Raw genomic sequence first — 18,412 nt, 5'->3', positions numbered from 1 at the left:
ACTTCAGTGACTTTTGGAAAAGAAACTTCCTTGTTGAAGATTGAACACCATATCTCCTCATTAGTTAAGGTGCGAGAAATCAGAATATATATTCCTGGTTCCCCTAGGAGGTCCTCCAAATAAACCAGGGAGAACCAAACTTGACATTCTTCATATTTCTAATGTAAAAAAACAAAGAGAGAAAAAAATCAGCCCTTAATCCCTTTTTTATACATCATACAGAAGCAGAAGTGGGCACAAGATCAATGAAAAATCTTTTTCGGGCCACTTTTAAAGAACACTGTTAAACTCAGTAGAATCACAACCTGATCAGACTGTTTTTTCCTTCTGTTTATTTGAAAACTCCACTTAATTCATTCTAAGTTTTTTAAAGTCCTTCAGTACTCTTTAGAAAATGAATTTCAGATCTCACAAATAACTCACAGTGTTCCGTGTGCATATGGTAGTTTTTAAAATGGTATAAGAATACTTTGATCCTTCAAGCACTTTACAAGCATCAACTATTTTCTATCTGAAGGGAAGGTGAGTGCCTATTAATATTAGACTTCAAGAGGCCTATAGATGTTTCATCAAAGCTTCCTTAATTATCTTTATGCCATAGGAAAGCCCAGAACAGTGGTGAAGATTCAGATCTAAAGCAAAGGAGAAGGTAAATATTATTTGACAAGGAGAGGTTGGAAAGAGAATATTGGAGAATTTTGTATTTATGTCTCAGTAGGGATGATTTACATTCTAATACAAACAACAAAATGGTAGTATACACAGTGTTCTTTAATTACAATACTTTAATAACCTACAATAGCACAAAACTGTCTAATTGCTACATTTAGAGCTTTGTATTAATTTTTTTCACTGGATCATTTAACAATGTGTTGAATCCCACCCATGTAAAATTGGATAAGTATCCTTTGTCTGCTGAAAAGCTTCATAATACGACCTCAGTTACTGCTTGTAGACTCACCACGGCAAAACTCACTGGAAGTTACCCTACCGTTCTATGCTGCCTGGTTAAAGTTTACTAAGGCCTTGTCTGCACTTGAAAGTTATTTTGGATCAACTTGAGGTTTTCAGGATAAAATGCATTGCTTCCACACACATGTTTTTGTTTAGAATTATCTGGTGTCTCAACCTACTGTAATTAACTCACGTTGGAAGCAAGTTTACCAACATTCAGGATGAGTTTTCTCACAAGAAGTTAGGTGTGAACACATCCCCATTTCAATTCAACTGTTTCACCCCCCACTGCAATCCCACTTTACTTTGCTGCACACCTGGGTCAGCCTGTTTACCTGTGTGCTGTCTACTGTTCTGGGGTCATCTAGAATGGCTGTCACCCCACTGTTTAAATGCTGGTGGGAGCCAGATGCACCCCTGTGCGATCCAGCTCATGGTAAATTCACACAGCAATGGCTATTAGCCAAAATGGTCAGGGACGCAACCCCATGCTCAGGGTGTCTCTAAACTTCTGACTGCCAGAAGCTGGGACTGGATGAGAGGGAATGGATCACTCGATAATTGCCATTCTGTTCATTCCTTCTGAAGCATCTGGCACTGGCCACTGTTGAAAGACAGGATACTGGGCTAGATGGCCACATTGGTCTGACCCAGTCTGGCCATACTTTTATTCTTAAAAATGTCATGAAATTGGTTGAAATTTTCAAAGATCTTTTGCAGAGAGCAGCATGAAATCCTTACACAAAGGTATAACAGCCTAGCCTCAAAATTGGAGCACAACACATCATTGACCCTGTGTCCTTGACCAGTTGCATCATTCAATAAAGTTCATTTCTCTGGCTGCTCATAACATCCAGAAAATCTCTCCACCTTTTCTTCCCACCTTTTGGTGAGGGCTCTCTTGCTTGCTGTCTCAGAGGTGGTACAAAATGCAGCAAGCTCAGGGTATAGTTAAACAGCTCCTTTCTCCTATCCAAGTGGCCTGTGAAAGGCTTGATAAGCAAGGAAGGTGCTAATTGGCAGAGTCCAGAAGCAGTGGCTCACAGAGAGAAGCCACTCTAAGAAAAGTTCATGCAAAAGTGACTACTCGGTTTCCTTCTCATGTACCCATATTGCCTGCATCATCGTGACACCTGTCTCAAGGCAACCAAAACCATCTTGCTTCCAAACTGCCAGTACATGTGGATCAGCCTGTTCATATACTGACTGTCAAAATCACAGTGCTCAGCAGTCTTTCCTCCTTGCTGCTTCATACCAGTTTGAAAATCGTGCAACTCTCAAAAACCCAGGAATGAAAGGAGAGGAATAATCGAAAATCTTTGGTTTGACCCAAAGTGCCAGAATTGTAGTGGGTTCTGGTAGATGTCCCACAACGTGCAGCGAGAAGAAGCTCAGAATGCCTAGAGCCTAGCAGGAGAACATTCAATAGTTTCTGTAGTGAGGCGGCCTGGCTCCCGACGGCCCCTGAGAGAGAGGAACCAGAACAGCCACCTCAGTGGGCGGAGCCACCTCAGTGGGCGGAGCCACCGCCGCCTGTTCCCGCCCCCCGGAAGTCAAGGGGCGGGACAGGAAGTATAAAAGCCCGGCCTCAACCCTCAGTTAGAGCCCAGCGGCCGGAGAGGACGGATGCTCCTGTTCAGGCTCCTGACTGGCCGAGCCTGCCCAGGGCAAGGTACCCGGACGCGGACGGACCAAGCCTCCCTCAAGCAAGGTACCCGGACGCGGACAGACCAAGCCTCCCTCGAGCCAGGTACCCCGAGGTGGACTGGCCGAGCCTGCCCCGAGCCCGGTACCCCGAGGAGCTGCCCGAGCGTTCCTGTGACCCAAGTCCAGAGGAGCAGCCCGACTTAGACCGCTTTCAGCGCACCGAGGAGCCCATGGTATGGGACCCCGCTGCCGAGCCCAGCGACGAGCAGGTACCCGAGGAGGGGGAGATGGAATGCAGCCTGGGGGTAGCCGAACCCTGTCCGGCTGAGGGCACTGACGTGCCCATGTCAGTGTATTGCGGCCAGGATCCCCACTGACTGCAGCGGATCCACGCCGCTGTTAGGGCCCCGGGCTGGGACACAGAGGAGTGGGTGGGCCTGTGTCCCCCTGCCACCCCACTCACGGGTGGCAGCCTCCCCCTCCTACCAGCTTTCAGGCAGAGAAGCCTGCACTTACCTGGGCTTCTTGAACTGCTGCCACAGCTCAGTTCCTGTTACAAGGACCTGAGCCCCTGGGACTATTGGTTGTTGCTCCACCCTGACCTAGGGCTGGGGATTACTGAACTATTGTTATTACTCAGCTCCTGATGCAAGGACCTGAGCCCTGAACTGTTATTGATACTCAGCTCCTGCTACAAGGACCTGAGCCTTGAACTATTGTGTATTGCCCCGCCCTGATTAAGGGCCTGGGCTTCCTAAGACTATTATTGTTGCTCAGCTCCTGAGACAAGGACCTGAGCCCCTGGGACTATTGGTTGTTGCTCCACCCTGACCTAGGGCTGGGGCTTACTGACCATTGTTGCTCAGCCCTGCTGTGAGGAGCTGAGCTAGAACTGCTGTGTTGCTGCCCCGCCCTGACTGAGGGCTTGGGCTTAAACTAGTGACTTTGTGTGCTCAGCCCCTGCCTGAGGGTCTGAGCTAGAACTGCTGTGTTGCTGCCCCGCCCTGAGCTAGGGCTTGGGCTTTACAGACGTAGACTGCTGCTCAGCCCTGTAGTGGGATCTGAGCTCCCTGGATTCTGGTGTGCTGCCCCGCCCTGACCTAGGGCTTGGGGCTTACTGACTCTGTAACTGCTCAGCTCCGGCTGCCAGGACCGGAGCCTAGACCTAGTGTCTGCTGTCCCGCCCTGACTGAGGGCTGGGACTCATAGCAGGAACTGTGTGCCTTCTGTTCTGCCCCTGCTTGAGGGGCAGAACCCCAAAAACCCTTCAGAACCCGGAGACTGATAGGGCCGTGTAGTGAGGCGGCCTGGCTCCCGACGGCCCCTGAGACGGCACGGCCCCTACCTCGGACTATTACAGTTTCATTAATGATTTGGATAATGGAGTAGAGAATATGCTTATAAAATTTGCTAATGACACCAAACTGGGAGGGGTTCCAAGCTCTTTGGAGGACAGGACTAGAATTCAAAAGGACCTTGACAAATCAGAGAATTTGTCTGAAATCAACAATATGAAATTCAATAAAGACTAGTGCAAAGTAGGGAGTCATAGGGAAGAAAAATTAAATGCACAGCTACAAAATTGGGAATAACTGGCTAGGTGGTAGCACTGCTGAAAAGGATCTAGGGGTTATAGCAGATCATAAATTCAATATGAATCAAAAATGTAATGCAGTTGTGAAAAAGGCTAATATCATTCTGTGATGTATTAAAAGGAGTATTGTATGTAAGATATGGGAGGTAATTGTTCCACTCTACTTATCAGTGGTGAGCCCTCGGCTGGAGTAGTGGGTCCAGTTCTGGGCACTTTAGGAAAGATGTGGACAAATTGGAGAGAGTCCATGGGAGAGCAAGAAAAATGATAGAAGGTTTAGAAAACCTGACCTATGAGGAAAGATTTAAAAAACTGGGCATGTTTAGTCTTGAGAAAAGAAGACGGGGGGTAGGAGGGGGACCTGACAACACTCTTCAAATATGTTAAGGGCTGCTATAAAGAGTGAAGTGATCAATTTTCCATGTCCACTGATGGTAGGACAAGAAGTAAATAGGCTTAATCTGAAGTAAGGGAAACGTAGGATAGATATCTTTCTAACTGTAAAGGTAAATAAGCGCTGGAATAGGTTACCAAGGGAGGTTGTGGAATCCCTGTCAGGTTAGACAAAGACCTATCAGGGATGGTCTAGGTTTACTTGGTCCTGCCTTAGCACAGGAGGCTCTGGACTAGATGACCTCTTGAGGTCACCTCCAGCCCCACATTTCTTTGATTCTGTGACTACACAGTGGGATGCCCATCCTGAAGGCTGTGCACTTATTTTGAAGAAATGCAGTACTGTGTGGACTCAGTGGTCCAAAATGGAATTAGCTAAAGCCCAGAAAACACAGCAGTGTGGACATCTGCTTTCAAAACCATTGTTTCTGATTATTAACACACAAAAACATACTCTGAAATCACTTTCAAGTGTAGACAACGTTTTATGTTCTCCCTGCATCTCTGCTATTTCCTACTTCCTTCTTGTTGGATATTGTTCATAGTCTTGTACAGAACTTTACAGTATTATGGACATTCTAATAATAGGAAACAAATGAACACAATTTCTTTAATTTATAAAGTATTAATTGCAAAATGTTACATAGTTAATATTGAGAGTGAACTTGTTAATATTGATAACTTGTTCTTACTGTTTCACTCCCCAGGTCACGATCTCGTTGTAATACCAGCAGTGGTAGTGAGTCAGAAAATTCTAACCGGGAGCATCGGAAGAAGAGAAACAGGTTAACTTTAATTACAGCAGGCATTGAAGTGCAAAACACAAATAGATTGTTAATATTTCTGTAACAGTTCTGCTTTTCTGCTGATCTTTCTATAGACTATATTAACTTGCTCTAGTTTTATACAATGTCACTGAGACACAATGTGGCAACTTAAAGCTCAAATTTGCATATAAGTAATTTAATTAGAGAAGCACATATACATATGTGTATTCAATCAGTGCTAGTCCCCATGCTGGTCATTTGGAAGAATTCATTATTAATGCATCATGCAATCAATTACATGAAGAAGTTTACAACAGATTTGCTTTTTTAATGTATCATGTGATGAAAAAATGAACTGTTTTAATGACTATTGATGCCTGTAATCTCTGGCAGTGCCGTGTATGACATTCACATATACTTGTGAATTGTCAGCATCTCAAAATGTGATTGAAATTGAAGGGAAACAACCCACTCTACCATTCAAAGTACAAAGTCTATTTGTAAAAGAAAAGAGTGTGTCAAGAGGATGTCATTACTCCAGCACATTGTCAGCAATGTCTCTGTGGAAGGGAATGGAATCATGTTCTTAGATCTGAATGACCCCATTTCCATTTCTTCTTACTGCAATCTCTTCTAAAAGAAAACTTAGTTCAACTTTCCCATCACTATCTTGAACCCAAATATTTGTTGGCTCCAGTCAAATATTTGTTGGCTCCAGTCAAATCTGTACACTGATTACTTGGTTGTGGCTGGTGCATTCTGAGTAGTAAGGGATGTTTTAAGGTGTTGGGCATCAAATATTTTTATCCATTTTTTTTAAAGTACAGCCTAGAGAAACAAGAAATGGTAGGCTGAATTTTAATACCTGCTTCTGTTAATGCCACTATTTTAATTACATGGGTTACTTGCCATGCCTGAGGGGATGTATCATGTGATGAAAAAATGAACTGTTTTAATGACTATTGATGCCTGTAATCTCTGGCAGTGCCGTGTATGACATTCACATATACTTGTGAATTGTCAGCATCTCAAAATGTGATTGAAATTGAAGGGAAACAACCCACTCTACCATTCAAAGTACAAAGTCTATTTGTAAAATGAAATCACATGTATCATGTGATGAAAAAATGAACTGTTTTAATGACTATTGATGCCTGTAATCTCTGGCAGTGCCGTGTATGACATTCACATATACTTGTGAATTGTCAGCATCTCAAAATGTGATTGAAATTGAAGGGAAACAACCCACTCTACCATTCAAAGTACAAAGTCTATTTGTAAAAGAAAAGAGTGTGTCAAGAGGATGTCATTACTCCAGCACATTGTCAGCAATGTCTCTGTGGAAGGGAATGGAATCATGTTCTTAGATCTGAATGACCCCATTTCCATTTCTTCTTACTGCAATCTCTTCTAAAAGAAAACTTAGTTCAACTTTCCCATCACTATCTTGAACCCAAATATTTGTTGGCTCCAGTCAAATATTTGTTGGCTCCAGTCAAATCTGTACACTGATTACTTGGTTGTGGCTGGTGCATTCTGAGTAGTAAGGGATGTTTTAAGGTGTTGGGCATCAAATATTTTTATCCATTTTTTTTAAAGTACAGCCTAGAGAAACAAGAAATGGTAGGCTGAATTTTAATACCTGCTTCTGTTAATGCCACTATTTTAATTACATGGGTTACTTGCCATGCCTGAGGGGATACCATGATTGAAGACAAGCAGAATAATCAGTTATTAACTATGACTATTTTATTATTAAAGAAAGGAAAAGAAAGAAAATAAAAACAAACCAGAACACAAACAAGCAGTAAGCAATGGTTACTTCAGACACAATCTCTTCTGTACGGCTCTGTGGAGAGCTCTTAACAGAGATATTATACATTGGAGAGTGGGTCCACCCTGCTGGGGACACTCTTCTCTAGGTAAGATAAGACCAAGGTATATTATTCCCCCAATCAGTAGTGAGTCCTGTTTTAGCGTACCATAGATAACTAACAGTTTATACATGAACAAAGGAATTTTGTTGAAGGCTTGGTGAATCTGGTTTGGTTTATCATGGATAACATAAACAGTGTATAAATGGGCAGAGGTAAGTGAGCTTAACTAGGGGAAGTGTAGTCTAGTGGATAGAGCATTAGCTATAGACTTAGGAGACCTGGTTTCCATTCCCAGCTCTACCAAGAGCCTGCTGGGTGACCTTGGGCAAGTCACTTCCCCTCTTTGTCCCCCTCAGTTTCCTCATCTGTACAATAGGGCTAATGATACTGACCTGCTTTGTAAAGTGTTTTGAGATCTACTATTGAAAAGTGCTGTGTAAGGGCTAGATTGTTAGTATTATTAACTAAGACCTATGAAAATAAAGAAAATATTTAACTCGGATTCTTAAGAAGTCATTCAAGAGTTATTCAGTTGAAATAACTATATTTCTTATAAACTGATTCATTTGCAGGAATGTTCTTGAAAAGCAAATTCATTAATATTAAGAACCTTTAATTCAAAGTAAAACCCACTGGTTCTCTTTGTTTGCCAAGGTTAGCTTATGTCTTCTCTCTAGGAGTACACAGTATGAATGATCCAGTGTTTAATGGAGAAGATGTTAATGCCTTAAATTACCATAGCATTTCAGTATCCCATTACTATTATTACAAGAACAGTTTATATCTGATCCCTTTGCCTTGGCAATGATTTTGCCAAGATTGTCTCACCAATGATGCTGAAGTCTTGATGATGTCATCATCTTGCAGAAGGAGTGCTGGGCTGGAAGATTACTTCTTTTGGATGTTGTGTTATGGCTTCTTTGTTCCTTGTCATCTTGCAGCTGTTTGTTTGTTTGGACCAGAAGGGTTGACCAGGCAGAGATGAGTGTGCTGAGCTGATATCTAAGTTCAGACAGATTTATACTCTTCTCTTTCTATAGTCTCACAGAAGGTGAGGGGCTTCACTACATCCAAATAGCTGCTGTCACCTTTTGATTGGCTCAACACCTTTGTGGGATGGTCTTGGCAGCATTTTCAGCCCATGAACTTACTATCTGCTTATGTGTATGCAGGGGGGTTGTAAACCATCTTCAACTTATGGTGATGTGGCTTTTGTCTGTGTTGGGAAATTCTTAGAACATCTTTAAAGTTAGAGTTCACTTAATAAGAGACTCTTGCAATATAAGGAATGAACTGCAAGAAAGTGTGGATGTTATTTATTGTTTATCATTTTCTTAAGAATAAAAAGAATCTGCTCTTTCATCTTTTTAGCCCTTCTTCTGTTCAGATTAAAGAGCTAAATATTTCATAGCTCACATGTATTTTTGTAATATTTTATGATTTCAGGACTGGATGGCATATAGGAATGTTAATGATAGAGAGCCTTTTACCTCTAGGTCACCAATTTAATTCCAGCCCAGATCAAAAGTCATTACCAATCTGACATCTACTTGGTAACATATATGAAATGTGCTGTTGGTCTTAGTTTTGTTCCCTATGGCCAGGTACAGGGAAAACACTGGCCTCAGTCAACTGCCACCTTTGTGTAAGCAGTTTCAGCAGGTATTCAGAACTATGGAATGGACATGGACACTGAATTTTTTACTGTATCTTCTTACTAGCAGAGGTAATCCAGCCAGATCAGTGTTAAAGTAGCAGGATGACATGGGGAAATATGTGCTGCCACTGCCCAGGCTGTATCTGTTTTGTTGATAAATATGAGTTCATTTTCCAGTGCTGTGGATCAGGCACATTGCAGAAATGAGCACTAAATTGTACTCTTTTTCGTCTTGACAAATGAACAGATGGAGACAATATTCAGAAGTATCAGGTGAAAGCAAATCTAGCATTGGTATGCAAAGAAAAATCAAGAGTAAATGTGAGGCATTAACAGTGAAAATGGTGAAGGTTAGGATTAAGAGAACAACAAATATTTAAGCATTCTTAATAAACACATTAGATTTCAATACAACCTGTGTATATTTTATTCTGAGGCAAAATTATGTAAATAAATTACAGCAAAAACTGTTCTGAATATATTTAAATAATAAAAGATGCATTCTCTGTATTTTCATGCTGTGGTCAAAAGAAAATTTATTTAAGTTATGAGATATTATGTATAGGACCATTGCCTTCTAGTTGTTATATTCATGGAAATTTGATCACATCTCTAGAGAATAGCGCAAAAAGTATTAAGCAGATACATTCTCAAATATGTTTGAAATGGAACTTCAGCAGTCAGATGAGCCTTCATATTCTTAAGGTGGGTAGGCTGCAGCACTGGCTTTTTCCTTGGTGTCTCTGGCACGTTTCCTAGGTACAGACTTTCTGTTACTGCTTCACAGAAATGGGACCACCTGACCCAGCTGCCTGAGGTCCCTAGGACCAGTGTTTACCCCCCCCCCCCCCCCCCGATAGCTTGAGCACATCTTATCTTGGAGCTCCAGTCTCATGGGTGCTCTGGGTTTGGAGTTCTTCTCTTCAGGTACATGTGATAGTGAAGTACACAGACATTGTAAGGGTTTCCCCAAACCAGTCACTCTTTATTTTAACTAGCATGAGAAATATACAGATTTAGACAAAAAAATAAAAATACCTATATGCATTTCCCTGCTTCAGTTTCCTCGCTACTCTGGAGCATTCTTTGGGCCTTGGTCAGAGTCCTCTGGGGTATCTGGGATCCCCTTCCTGCACATTTCTTCCTTTCTTAATCCTGGATTCTGTCTCTCTGTCTGTCTGTCTCTCTCTCTCTCTCTCTGACCCATGCAGTCAGTGCCCTTCCATTCTCTTTCTCTGAAATGGCCAATGAGAGATCCTCTCTTTTCTAACCTCCAGCCCCTTTTGTCAGGTGACTCCCTGTTTGGCCTCATCAGAGATTTCTCACCAGGTGATCCGTTGCCTAGTTACTTCTGCCCTGGAGTTCAGACCTGAAAAACTGGTTTACCCTGGGCAGTAGCTATCTCTTTGTCCAAGAGTGCTCCATTTGAATGGATGATCATTACAGTTTAATGACCATTGCTAGCCCTGTGCCAGGTGGAAGAATTTCTCCTGTGGGTTTTAGCTCAATATAGAGGCAAAAGACATCGGGGAAGGCAAACAAGCTCCACATTCAAAATGGAGCTGACAGTCTGATACAGATGCAGAGAGTCCCTAGTATCAACCAGAATTCAGAATTCATAAACTTTACATAGACACATTCCCCAAATCGTTACAGCTTCATAACCACATCTAATCTGAATCCTGCAGAGGTATAACACTAGTGTTTTTAGTTTGGTGATATTGCTTGTTTTGTTAGCTGCTTTGGTACTTTATATATTGAGATTTTTCAATACTATATTTGCTGCAAATTAAGCAGATAAGTAAACGTGATGGTTATTGTTGGGTGAAATTGTGTTAGAGCAATAGTAGGAAAGGAGACAGCAGAAATATAAAGTATTCAGAGATAAATTAATGCATGCCCAAGGATTTTCTTACCATCCAGAAATACATATATTAGAATTTTTAGAAGGCCAATATATATAAACTAGGACATGCAAAAAATATTAAAGGTTAACAAAGAAACATAGAAGGAAGAAAGCCTCCAGAGTAGAGGAAGGCTGGCAGAATGCCAACTGAGGGCAAGAACATGTAAAAATTATAAAAAGCAAAGATGGAGGATGAAGAAATTGCAGAAGAGGTTCAGAGTAATAAGACATCTTTCAAGTACATGTGAAGCAAGAAATCATTGTTGGAGACAATGCCACCTCTAAGAGCTCGTAAGGGTAATTTATGGACAGAGAAAGCTGAAAAAAATGGAGAGGTGCTGAAAAAGTAAATGATTTTTTTGCATCACTGTTCTCAAACCAATGCCCAAAACAGACGTATATTTTCAGGGGGAGGAGACGTGATAAAAAAATTAGAGCATCTGAAGACTGACAAATACAGAGCCAGATGGGAAACTGCACGTTTGATTTCAACAGCAGGAAGTTGTTAGAAATTCTAGTCCAAGTCTTTGCTTTCCTGTATCTAACATTTATGTCATAATGCTTTTAATATCTAATATATGAAGAGTTTCCAGAGATATTTTACAAGGAGTAGAAAGTGAAATATCTGGATTCTCAGGCTTAGGTTTAATTTCCAATTTTTACACAGAGCTCACAAAAACGCTGTGGAAGATAGATGTTGCTATATGACAAAAAGGGGAAAAGCTTCAAGGCAATATCTCATTTTAGCAGGGGTCCCAAATTTGGAAAAGAATTACTATCTCCTTCTCTGTATTTCAGTCAAAGAGCAGCACCTCACTGTGAGGCGCTATTCTATAGTACCTCATCCACTTTCAAATCAAGAAGATTTAAAAGTGTGAAACCAGTGCATGCTGGGGAGAGAGCAAGGGGAGAAGTACTTTCTTCCATAGCTGGAGGGAAGGTCCAAAGGTGATCAAATTTTATACATGTATTCTGGATTTAAATCTTGGAAATCACTGGATGAAGTTTCCCTGGGAATCTTTCATAATTACTTAAGTTGTTTCAGGATGCTACAATCAGAAATATTCTAGCTATGGACGTGTTTACTTGCGCAGTTCTGATCCTGGCATGGACACTTAGTACAATGGTTGTATCACACCACTGTCATTACCAGTGCTAAAACGGCTTTGAAAACGATTCTTGTTTATCACATTGCATTTGTTTAAGCAAAAGGTATTAGTTTGAAATAACACGGAACTGTGTTGTTTGAATCTTTGCTAGCTCAGAAACCAACGATGGTTTCAACCTATACCCAGTCTGCGAGATCTTCTTTTCTCTTTTTTATTTTGTCATTCTTATCTTTAGCACTGTCAGACTTTCAGCTGTAGAAAAGCACTTTTCTGCTGTAGTTGTAATTTCATTCCCTATTAGCCTCAAGGATTTCCAGTAGTAGAGTGGGCTGCAGAAGAAAGGACTTGTTTATTTTATTAATGAAAGATAATTAATCAGAAGCTTATTGACAAAGTGGATGGTCAGTGCAGGAGTGTAATTTCAAACACTATCACAAGGTGTACAGTCTCACTCACATTGTAGCCAGTGGGTGCATACATCATGCTCTGCTGTAATCTGTAGTGTATTGCAGCTGGTTTTTAATTTTTTATGCCAGACAACTAAATATTTATGAAATCCTACCTCCAACAGAGGTCACATGCCTCCTCAACAGACTGGATGCTATCTATTAATAGATACTGGGCCTGGTTCTCCATTGCCTGGCACATGTGTAGTCACAAATGAGCAAAATTGGTGTCAAATACTGCCATTCTGATTTGGTAGCATTTTGCACAGGTTTAAATGACCGTACTATATCAAGACATATGACACTATTTACACCATGGATGATGGCCGCCCTTTCACAATGAATTACCTGTTGATATGTGAGTTCCTATATTACATTTCTAAAACATATAAATTTATGTTAATTCTTGCTGCTGCCGATTACAGGTTTAAAGTGACTTGTTTAGAGATGAAGACTTGATGCGTCAGTGTGTTCTGGCTGCATTGTGCCATGCAACAGAGCTTTGCTGATTTGCACTAGCTGAGGATCCAGCCCAAGAGTCATTAAACATATATAGAGAAAATCAGATGAAAGAAACAGTTTGCATAACATTGCTAACCTGATATAATTAAAAATTCATCTAGATAAAGCTTGTTACTGGCAACAACAATAAGAATAAAATAGCTTATATTTCCAAGGGAGTGATATCTCCTTTCTGACCCTCTTGATCAGCCAGCCTGTCAGAGAAATATCTTTCTGGCATCTTTTTTCTCGAGTTTTCCTTCCCAGTCCTATTTTCAGGTTTCTTTAATATGCCTGGTTTGTTGTCATATCAAACACCCTCCTCCCTCAGAGTGGTATTTCACATGGTCTGTCTCTTAATTCCTGCAGGATTATATTCAGTGCTGTCGCTAAACAGTTTCATATCCTATTTGCCTGTTCCATCTTTGCATCTGATCACCCCCAATAAACATATCCACCTCCAAGACTGGCTAACTTTTGGCTAGGCCTGAATGACCTTGCCTTAACATGTTGATTGTCTTGGCTGGAGGCATCACCCTGAAATAAGATCAGTTTGTTATTAGAGGTGCAGAGCTTATAATTCATTGCTGACATTCATTCCAATCTGCACTAGCTGTGAATCATGGACTGATTAACGGATCTGTCGTTATTTTTTTAAAAACATATCGCATTTGAAAATAAGTGGGTTGAATTGGCACTGAAACCTCTTCATAGAGAATTTGGACATTTTTAGGGATATAGAAGGTTACAGGGGATTTGCTTTTAAACCCTATCAAAAAAGATAAACACTGGCTATGCTGGTGCACTGTATATGGGTTTCTGCCTTTAAGCAGATTCCCATTGGTACATTTCTCATTTATTACATTAGATTATATCTCATTTTACACTGACCTGTTTTGAGCATTATTAGAATAAGGGTTAGACATTAGAGATCAGTGAAATCAATTGGAAAGAATTATTACTGTTCATTTTAAACAACAGATATTTAAATTTCCAAATAGAATCTATTCTCAGAACGTGTTCTAGATTGGATACTTCTGCGTGCCTGGACTATTTTTGACCTCCTCACTTATAGCAATCCATCCCATCTATCTCTAAAGCATCAGTTGCTGTAGTAACTAGGCACTCTGAATCTCTTAAGCATTGTTCTTACAAACAACAGGCACTTGACTTCACAGTCATTCTCTAGGGAAACCCTGAGGACATTTACTAGACTCCTCTTTTCATTTTTGTCCCCTGGATCCATACGTGTAGGTAACCCTCTGTGCATAGATCTACCTCCTGCATGCAGAGGAGACTCAGCAGCATCCATGGCAGTGTCCCTTACACTTCTGGATCCCATATAATGTGTCCCATGTGAATCCAAGTGCCTTGCAGGGGGGATGCAGCAGGGACTTGGCAGGTTTGGGGTGAAGTGGGTGGGTTGGAGAGGTCTCAACACGGCTGTGGGCAAGGGAGGCCCTGGTTACCTGGTTTCATTAGAGCCATACTGCCAGGTCTGCAGCCATAGCTGTAATGAGCTTCATGCAGCTGGTAAAAATAGTCCTGGACTCCTCTTCCCTGAAATATACCCAGATCCTGAGGGAGTTTCAGGCTTTACAGTTTGATCCTGCAGACTGTTTTTGAGCAGGTACTCTGCCAGGAGATCCATGTGGACTCTTCCTACTCCTTAGGCCCCTGTTAGTGGTTTTGCCACAGAAGAGAGCAAGCTGGCCCAGATAATTTAGAAACAATTGCAAAAATGTGAACTGCAATACCAGACTTATACTAAAAGTCTGTGGATTTGAAAAGCAAAATAAAATCAGCATACAGCCCTATGGAGTGCTTTCAGCTTAGGTTAGAAAGATGGTCTAATTCATGTTGGAGGCCATGTTTTACTTATTTGAATTGATTTTCCTCTTGTACAAACTGATTTTTTTTTAAATTTCTAAATAAATTTTATTTGATACAAGCTCTTGTTTTTGTAATGGTTTTAGGAAATAAGTAAAGTAAAACGAAAGTTATAAATCTTATGTAAATGTGGTTATAACCAAGCTTGCTGATCAGCTCTTTTTAAGGTAGCAGCAGGGGTGCGCGCAGGAATAAAAATTTGTCGGCTTTTGGAGGAGCACGTTTTGTGCCCCCACCACAACCCCAGGAGCCAGAGAACCTCACTCTCCCCACCGCAGCCCCAGGGCCAAAGGAGTTCAGTGCTCCTGCTGATTATTGGGGTGATCCATGTCCTGGCTTTCCCCGCCCAGAGAGTAGTTTGAATAACACCAGGATTCCCTCAAAAAATACTGCAAACCACACCAATGCCAAAGCATTGATCCTCCAGATCTTTACTCTAGATGTGTTGTTCTTTATGCAGGTTACGGCAGGAGAATGACATGGTGGATTCAGCTCCTCAGTGGGAAGCAGTACTGAGGCAACAAAAAGAGAAAAACCAGGCTGATCCCAACTACAGGCGATCCAGGCACAGATCTCGATCGTACGTGAGCATTTCCACACTTTGACATGAAATCAAAGACCACCAGGACAAATAATTCTGACCTAATTATTATTACTTCTTTGTAAGCTGTTCAGGAATTATTGAAGTTTACTTGGTTTAATCTCACATTAGATGACTTCTAGGAATAGTCCAGTTTGTAATCCCCCTCCAGTGGTGTAGTGGTTTGAGCACGAGGCTGGAAGTAAGAAGATCTGAGTTCTAGTAGAAACTCTGCCACTGACTCAATATGTGAGCTTGAGCAAGTCACCAGACCTTTATGTGGCCCTAATTCTATAATGGTCATAACAACGTTCCCTACCTTTGTACAGTGAGCGAAGATCTACAAGTGACATTTTATTTTACTATAGTATGTGAGGGTTGCTCTTTGTGAAATTTCCACACAATTTAATTTAGCCAAAAAAAAATCTGTGAAATACTGTTCCAGATTAGACCAGTCACTAAAAGCTTCACTTCAAATTACCATTTGTAAGCAGCAGTCAGGGATTTATTATAACCTGCTGTCAAGATTTCCGTGATAGAGCGGTGTTGCTAGGCAATGCCGTGCATATCTTCAGCCATCCACTGAACAGTGAAGTTGCCAGTTCCTAAAATTAATTTTCTTGTGAACTAATGAAAACATTGTATTGATTATTTTTTACTCTGTGCATAGTCGGGGTTTAGAGAGATTCCAGGAATATTATTCTTGGTAGTGTTAATGTCCAGCATAACTTGTGACTAGAGAAAGTCAAAAGCAGGGTGGGGCTCCCAGGTGTCTAAAGGAGAGTGCCAGAGGATCCATGGCAGAGCAGAAGGGTTGGAAAGCATGTTGAAGAGTGCCAGGAGACCAGCTGGGAGGCCCGGGACAGTACTCAAGAAAGTACCGGTAGCTTGACTACTACCATAGCCTAGTTGCCTGTCTAAAATGGATGAATTGTCCATCCCAGGATGCCTGTGGCTTAATATGGTAGCAAGGTAATGCGCTCTAACACTTACACAGCTACAGTCTCATAATACAAGTTTTAGATACCTTCCATATTAAGCCAGAACTATTGGATCTGTGTGAAGTATCAAATTGCTGAATTTATTTCCCCTCATAACAATTTATAGATGTATGCCATAAAAATAACAAAATGTTTCTAATACAGAATTGGGGTACAGATCCAGGCCTTCGCTGGGATATTGCACCTCCATGTCACCAGTAGACGCAGTCCAAGCTCTGGCACCCAAGAGGCTAGGAATGAACACAAAATTAACTATTAATTTCAAAATGTAAACTAATAAAAATGGCAGAGTCAGACTTTTCTGCCAAGAGCTCCAATACTTTAAAAACTTGGTGGGGGGAATAAATACAGTTGAACCCACATCTAGCGTGCAACAAATCCAGATGTAGAGGATCCTTTGCATGCTTACGCCTGGTAGTGGGGTTACATTCTTGTATACCAGTGGGGTTTTAGGTTGGTTTAAAATATGCTGGTACAGCAGGACCAAGAAATAATACTTACCCACATCCAGTGGTACCAGACCCCTGGGCATGGACTGCAAAGGGACAGTAACATCTACTTTGTCCGCAGAATGGAACAGCTGCTTCTGGTCTCTGTTTAACTCCCCACACAAAGAGCATTACTCACGCTTTGTGTAAGGAGGGGTGATCTTGACCCCCAGTTATGGTGACCAGACAGCAAGTGTGAAAAATAGGGATGGGTGTGGGAGGTAATAGGAGCCTATGTAAGAAAAAGACCCAAAAATCAGGACTGTCCCTATAAAATCGGAACATCTGGTCACCCTATGCCCCAGTGAAAAGATATAGATAAGTTGAGGGTAAGTCCTGAATTGTTTCAATGCATTGCCTTGAGTAGATGGCAGTTCTAATTCTAGAGAGCTTCTCCTTAAAGTGAAGCTCCATGGAGAAAAAAAGACTTTCCTTTAAGAGGGTTGCACCACACTTTAATTTTTTTTTTAAATCTGCAAAATTACTTTAATAACTTGTGACTGAAAGGATTTATTCATCGGGGTGCAGAGGAAATAAATTGAAATTTGAGGAATACATACAACATACAAATGTGCAACTATTTTACTGTTATCTATTAAATATAAAGAACAAAACCAAACTATGATATAAAGCTGTATATCTGTGTTGACATTTCACAGTTCTGATATTACAAGCCACCTGAGTTCCGTTCTCATGGTTACCAAAATCATCAGAACTCATTTTTATCTCTAACGCCATATGTCACAGTTTTGATTCCTTTATGAGAAATGCATAGTGCCATTAAAATTCCAAATGTTAAGAGTTTTATAGGCTTTGTACAGATCTGTTTTCTTTCACCATCACTTAAAAATCAAATGTTAATAGGTAGACTTATTATAAGAAAATACATAGCTAAAAAGTGTCAATCTAATAACTCATTTGTGTTGAAGCTGTAAAACATAAAGTAAGTGTGATTTCCATTACTTTTTGTTACCTCCTATATAGACAGTATGTTTTAAACCAGGAAGTGCACTCTAAATTTCTAGCCCTTATATAAAATTTGTAACTAACTTTTTCTTTGCCAGATAAGTTTCTGTTACATTAATGAGACACTAGAGGCTCCCTCTCGTGGCTAGTTTAACTCATGCAATGATGAAACACTGAATTAGATCAGTGGTGTAAAAAGGTTATATTTTCATTAAATAGCATTGATATAGCAATATAAATGTACACAGTGCTTTACAGAACAAGACAAGATCCTAGATGGTGAGGAGACAAATCTTAGAGTATTATGTGTTGTTTTTTTCCCTCTTCATTGTGATAGGGATGAATATATCTGCATCATCTGTTTATCTTTCTAAGCAAAACAGAACAAAACAAATTGACAATAAAAACATTTGACATGGACAAAAATAGTCTGGAAAAAGAAAACATTGGGTCTTTAAAGATGTTTCTTACAAAAATGATCAAATAAAAGCTTTTTAACCATTTGAATGGCAGAATTAAACGTGAGAGACAAGGTAGTTGAGATAATACCTTTTACTGGACCAGCTTCTGTTGGTGAGAGACACAGCTTGTCTCTCTCACCAACAGAAGTTAGTCCAGTAAAAGATACTACCAATC

General features: G+C 40.7%; 1 protein-coding gene across 2 annotated transcripts in view; it reads left to right on the top strand.

The window, feature by feature from the left end:
• The window catches only part of EPB41L4A (erythrocyte membrane protein band 4.1 like 4A), a 201,948-nt gene that overhangs the window by 168,117 nt on the left and 15,419 nt on the right, over window positions 1-18,412 (top strand). For both annotated transcript variants that reach the window (XM_039544525.1, XM_039544524.1), the window contains exons 17-19: window positions 602-649; window positions 5,296-5,373; window positions 15,202-15,321. In XM_039544525.1, the coding sequence (XP_039400459.1) occupies window positions 602-649; window positions 5,296-5,373; window positions 15,202-15,321 (246 nt within the window). The remainder of the gene's footprint in view (window positions 1-601; window positions 650-5,295; window positions 5,374-15,201; window positions 15,322-18,412) is intronic.

The sequence above is a fragment of the Mauremys reevesii genome, linkage group 6 (assembly GCF_016161935.1).
Source record: "Mauremys reevesii isolate NIE-2019 linkage group 6, ASM1616193v1, whole genome shotgun sequence".
Lineage (NCBI taxonomy): Eukaryota > Metazoa > Chordata > Testudines > Geoemydidae > Mauremys > Mauremys reevesii.
The sequence above is the reverse complement of the archived record's forward strand: the minus strand, read 5'-3'. Positions and strand labels throughout refer to the sequence as shown.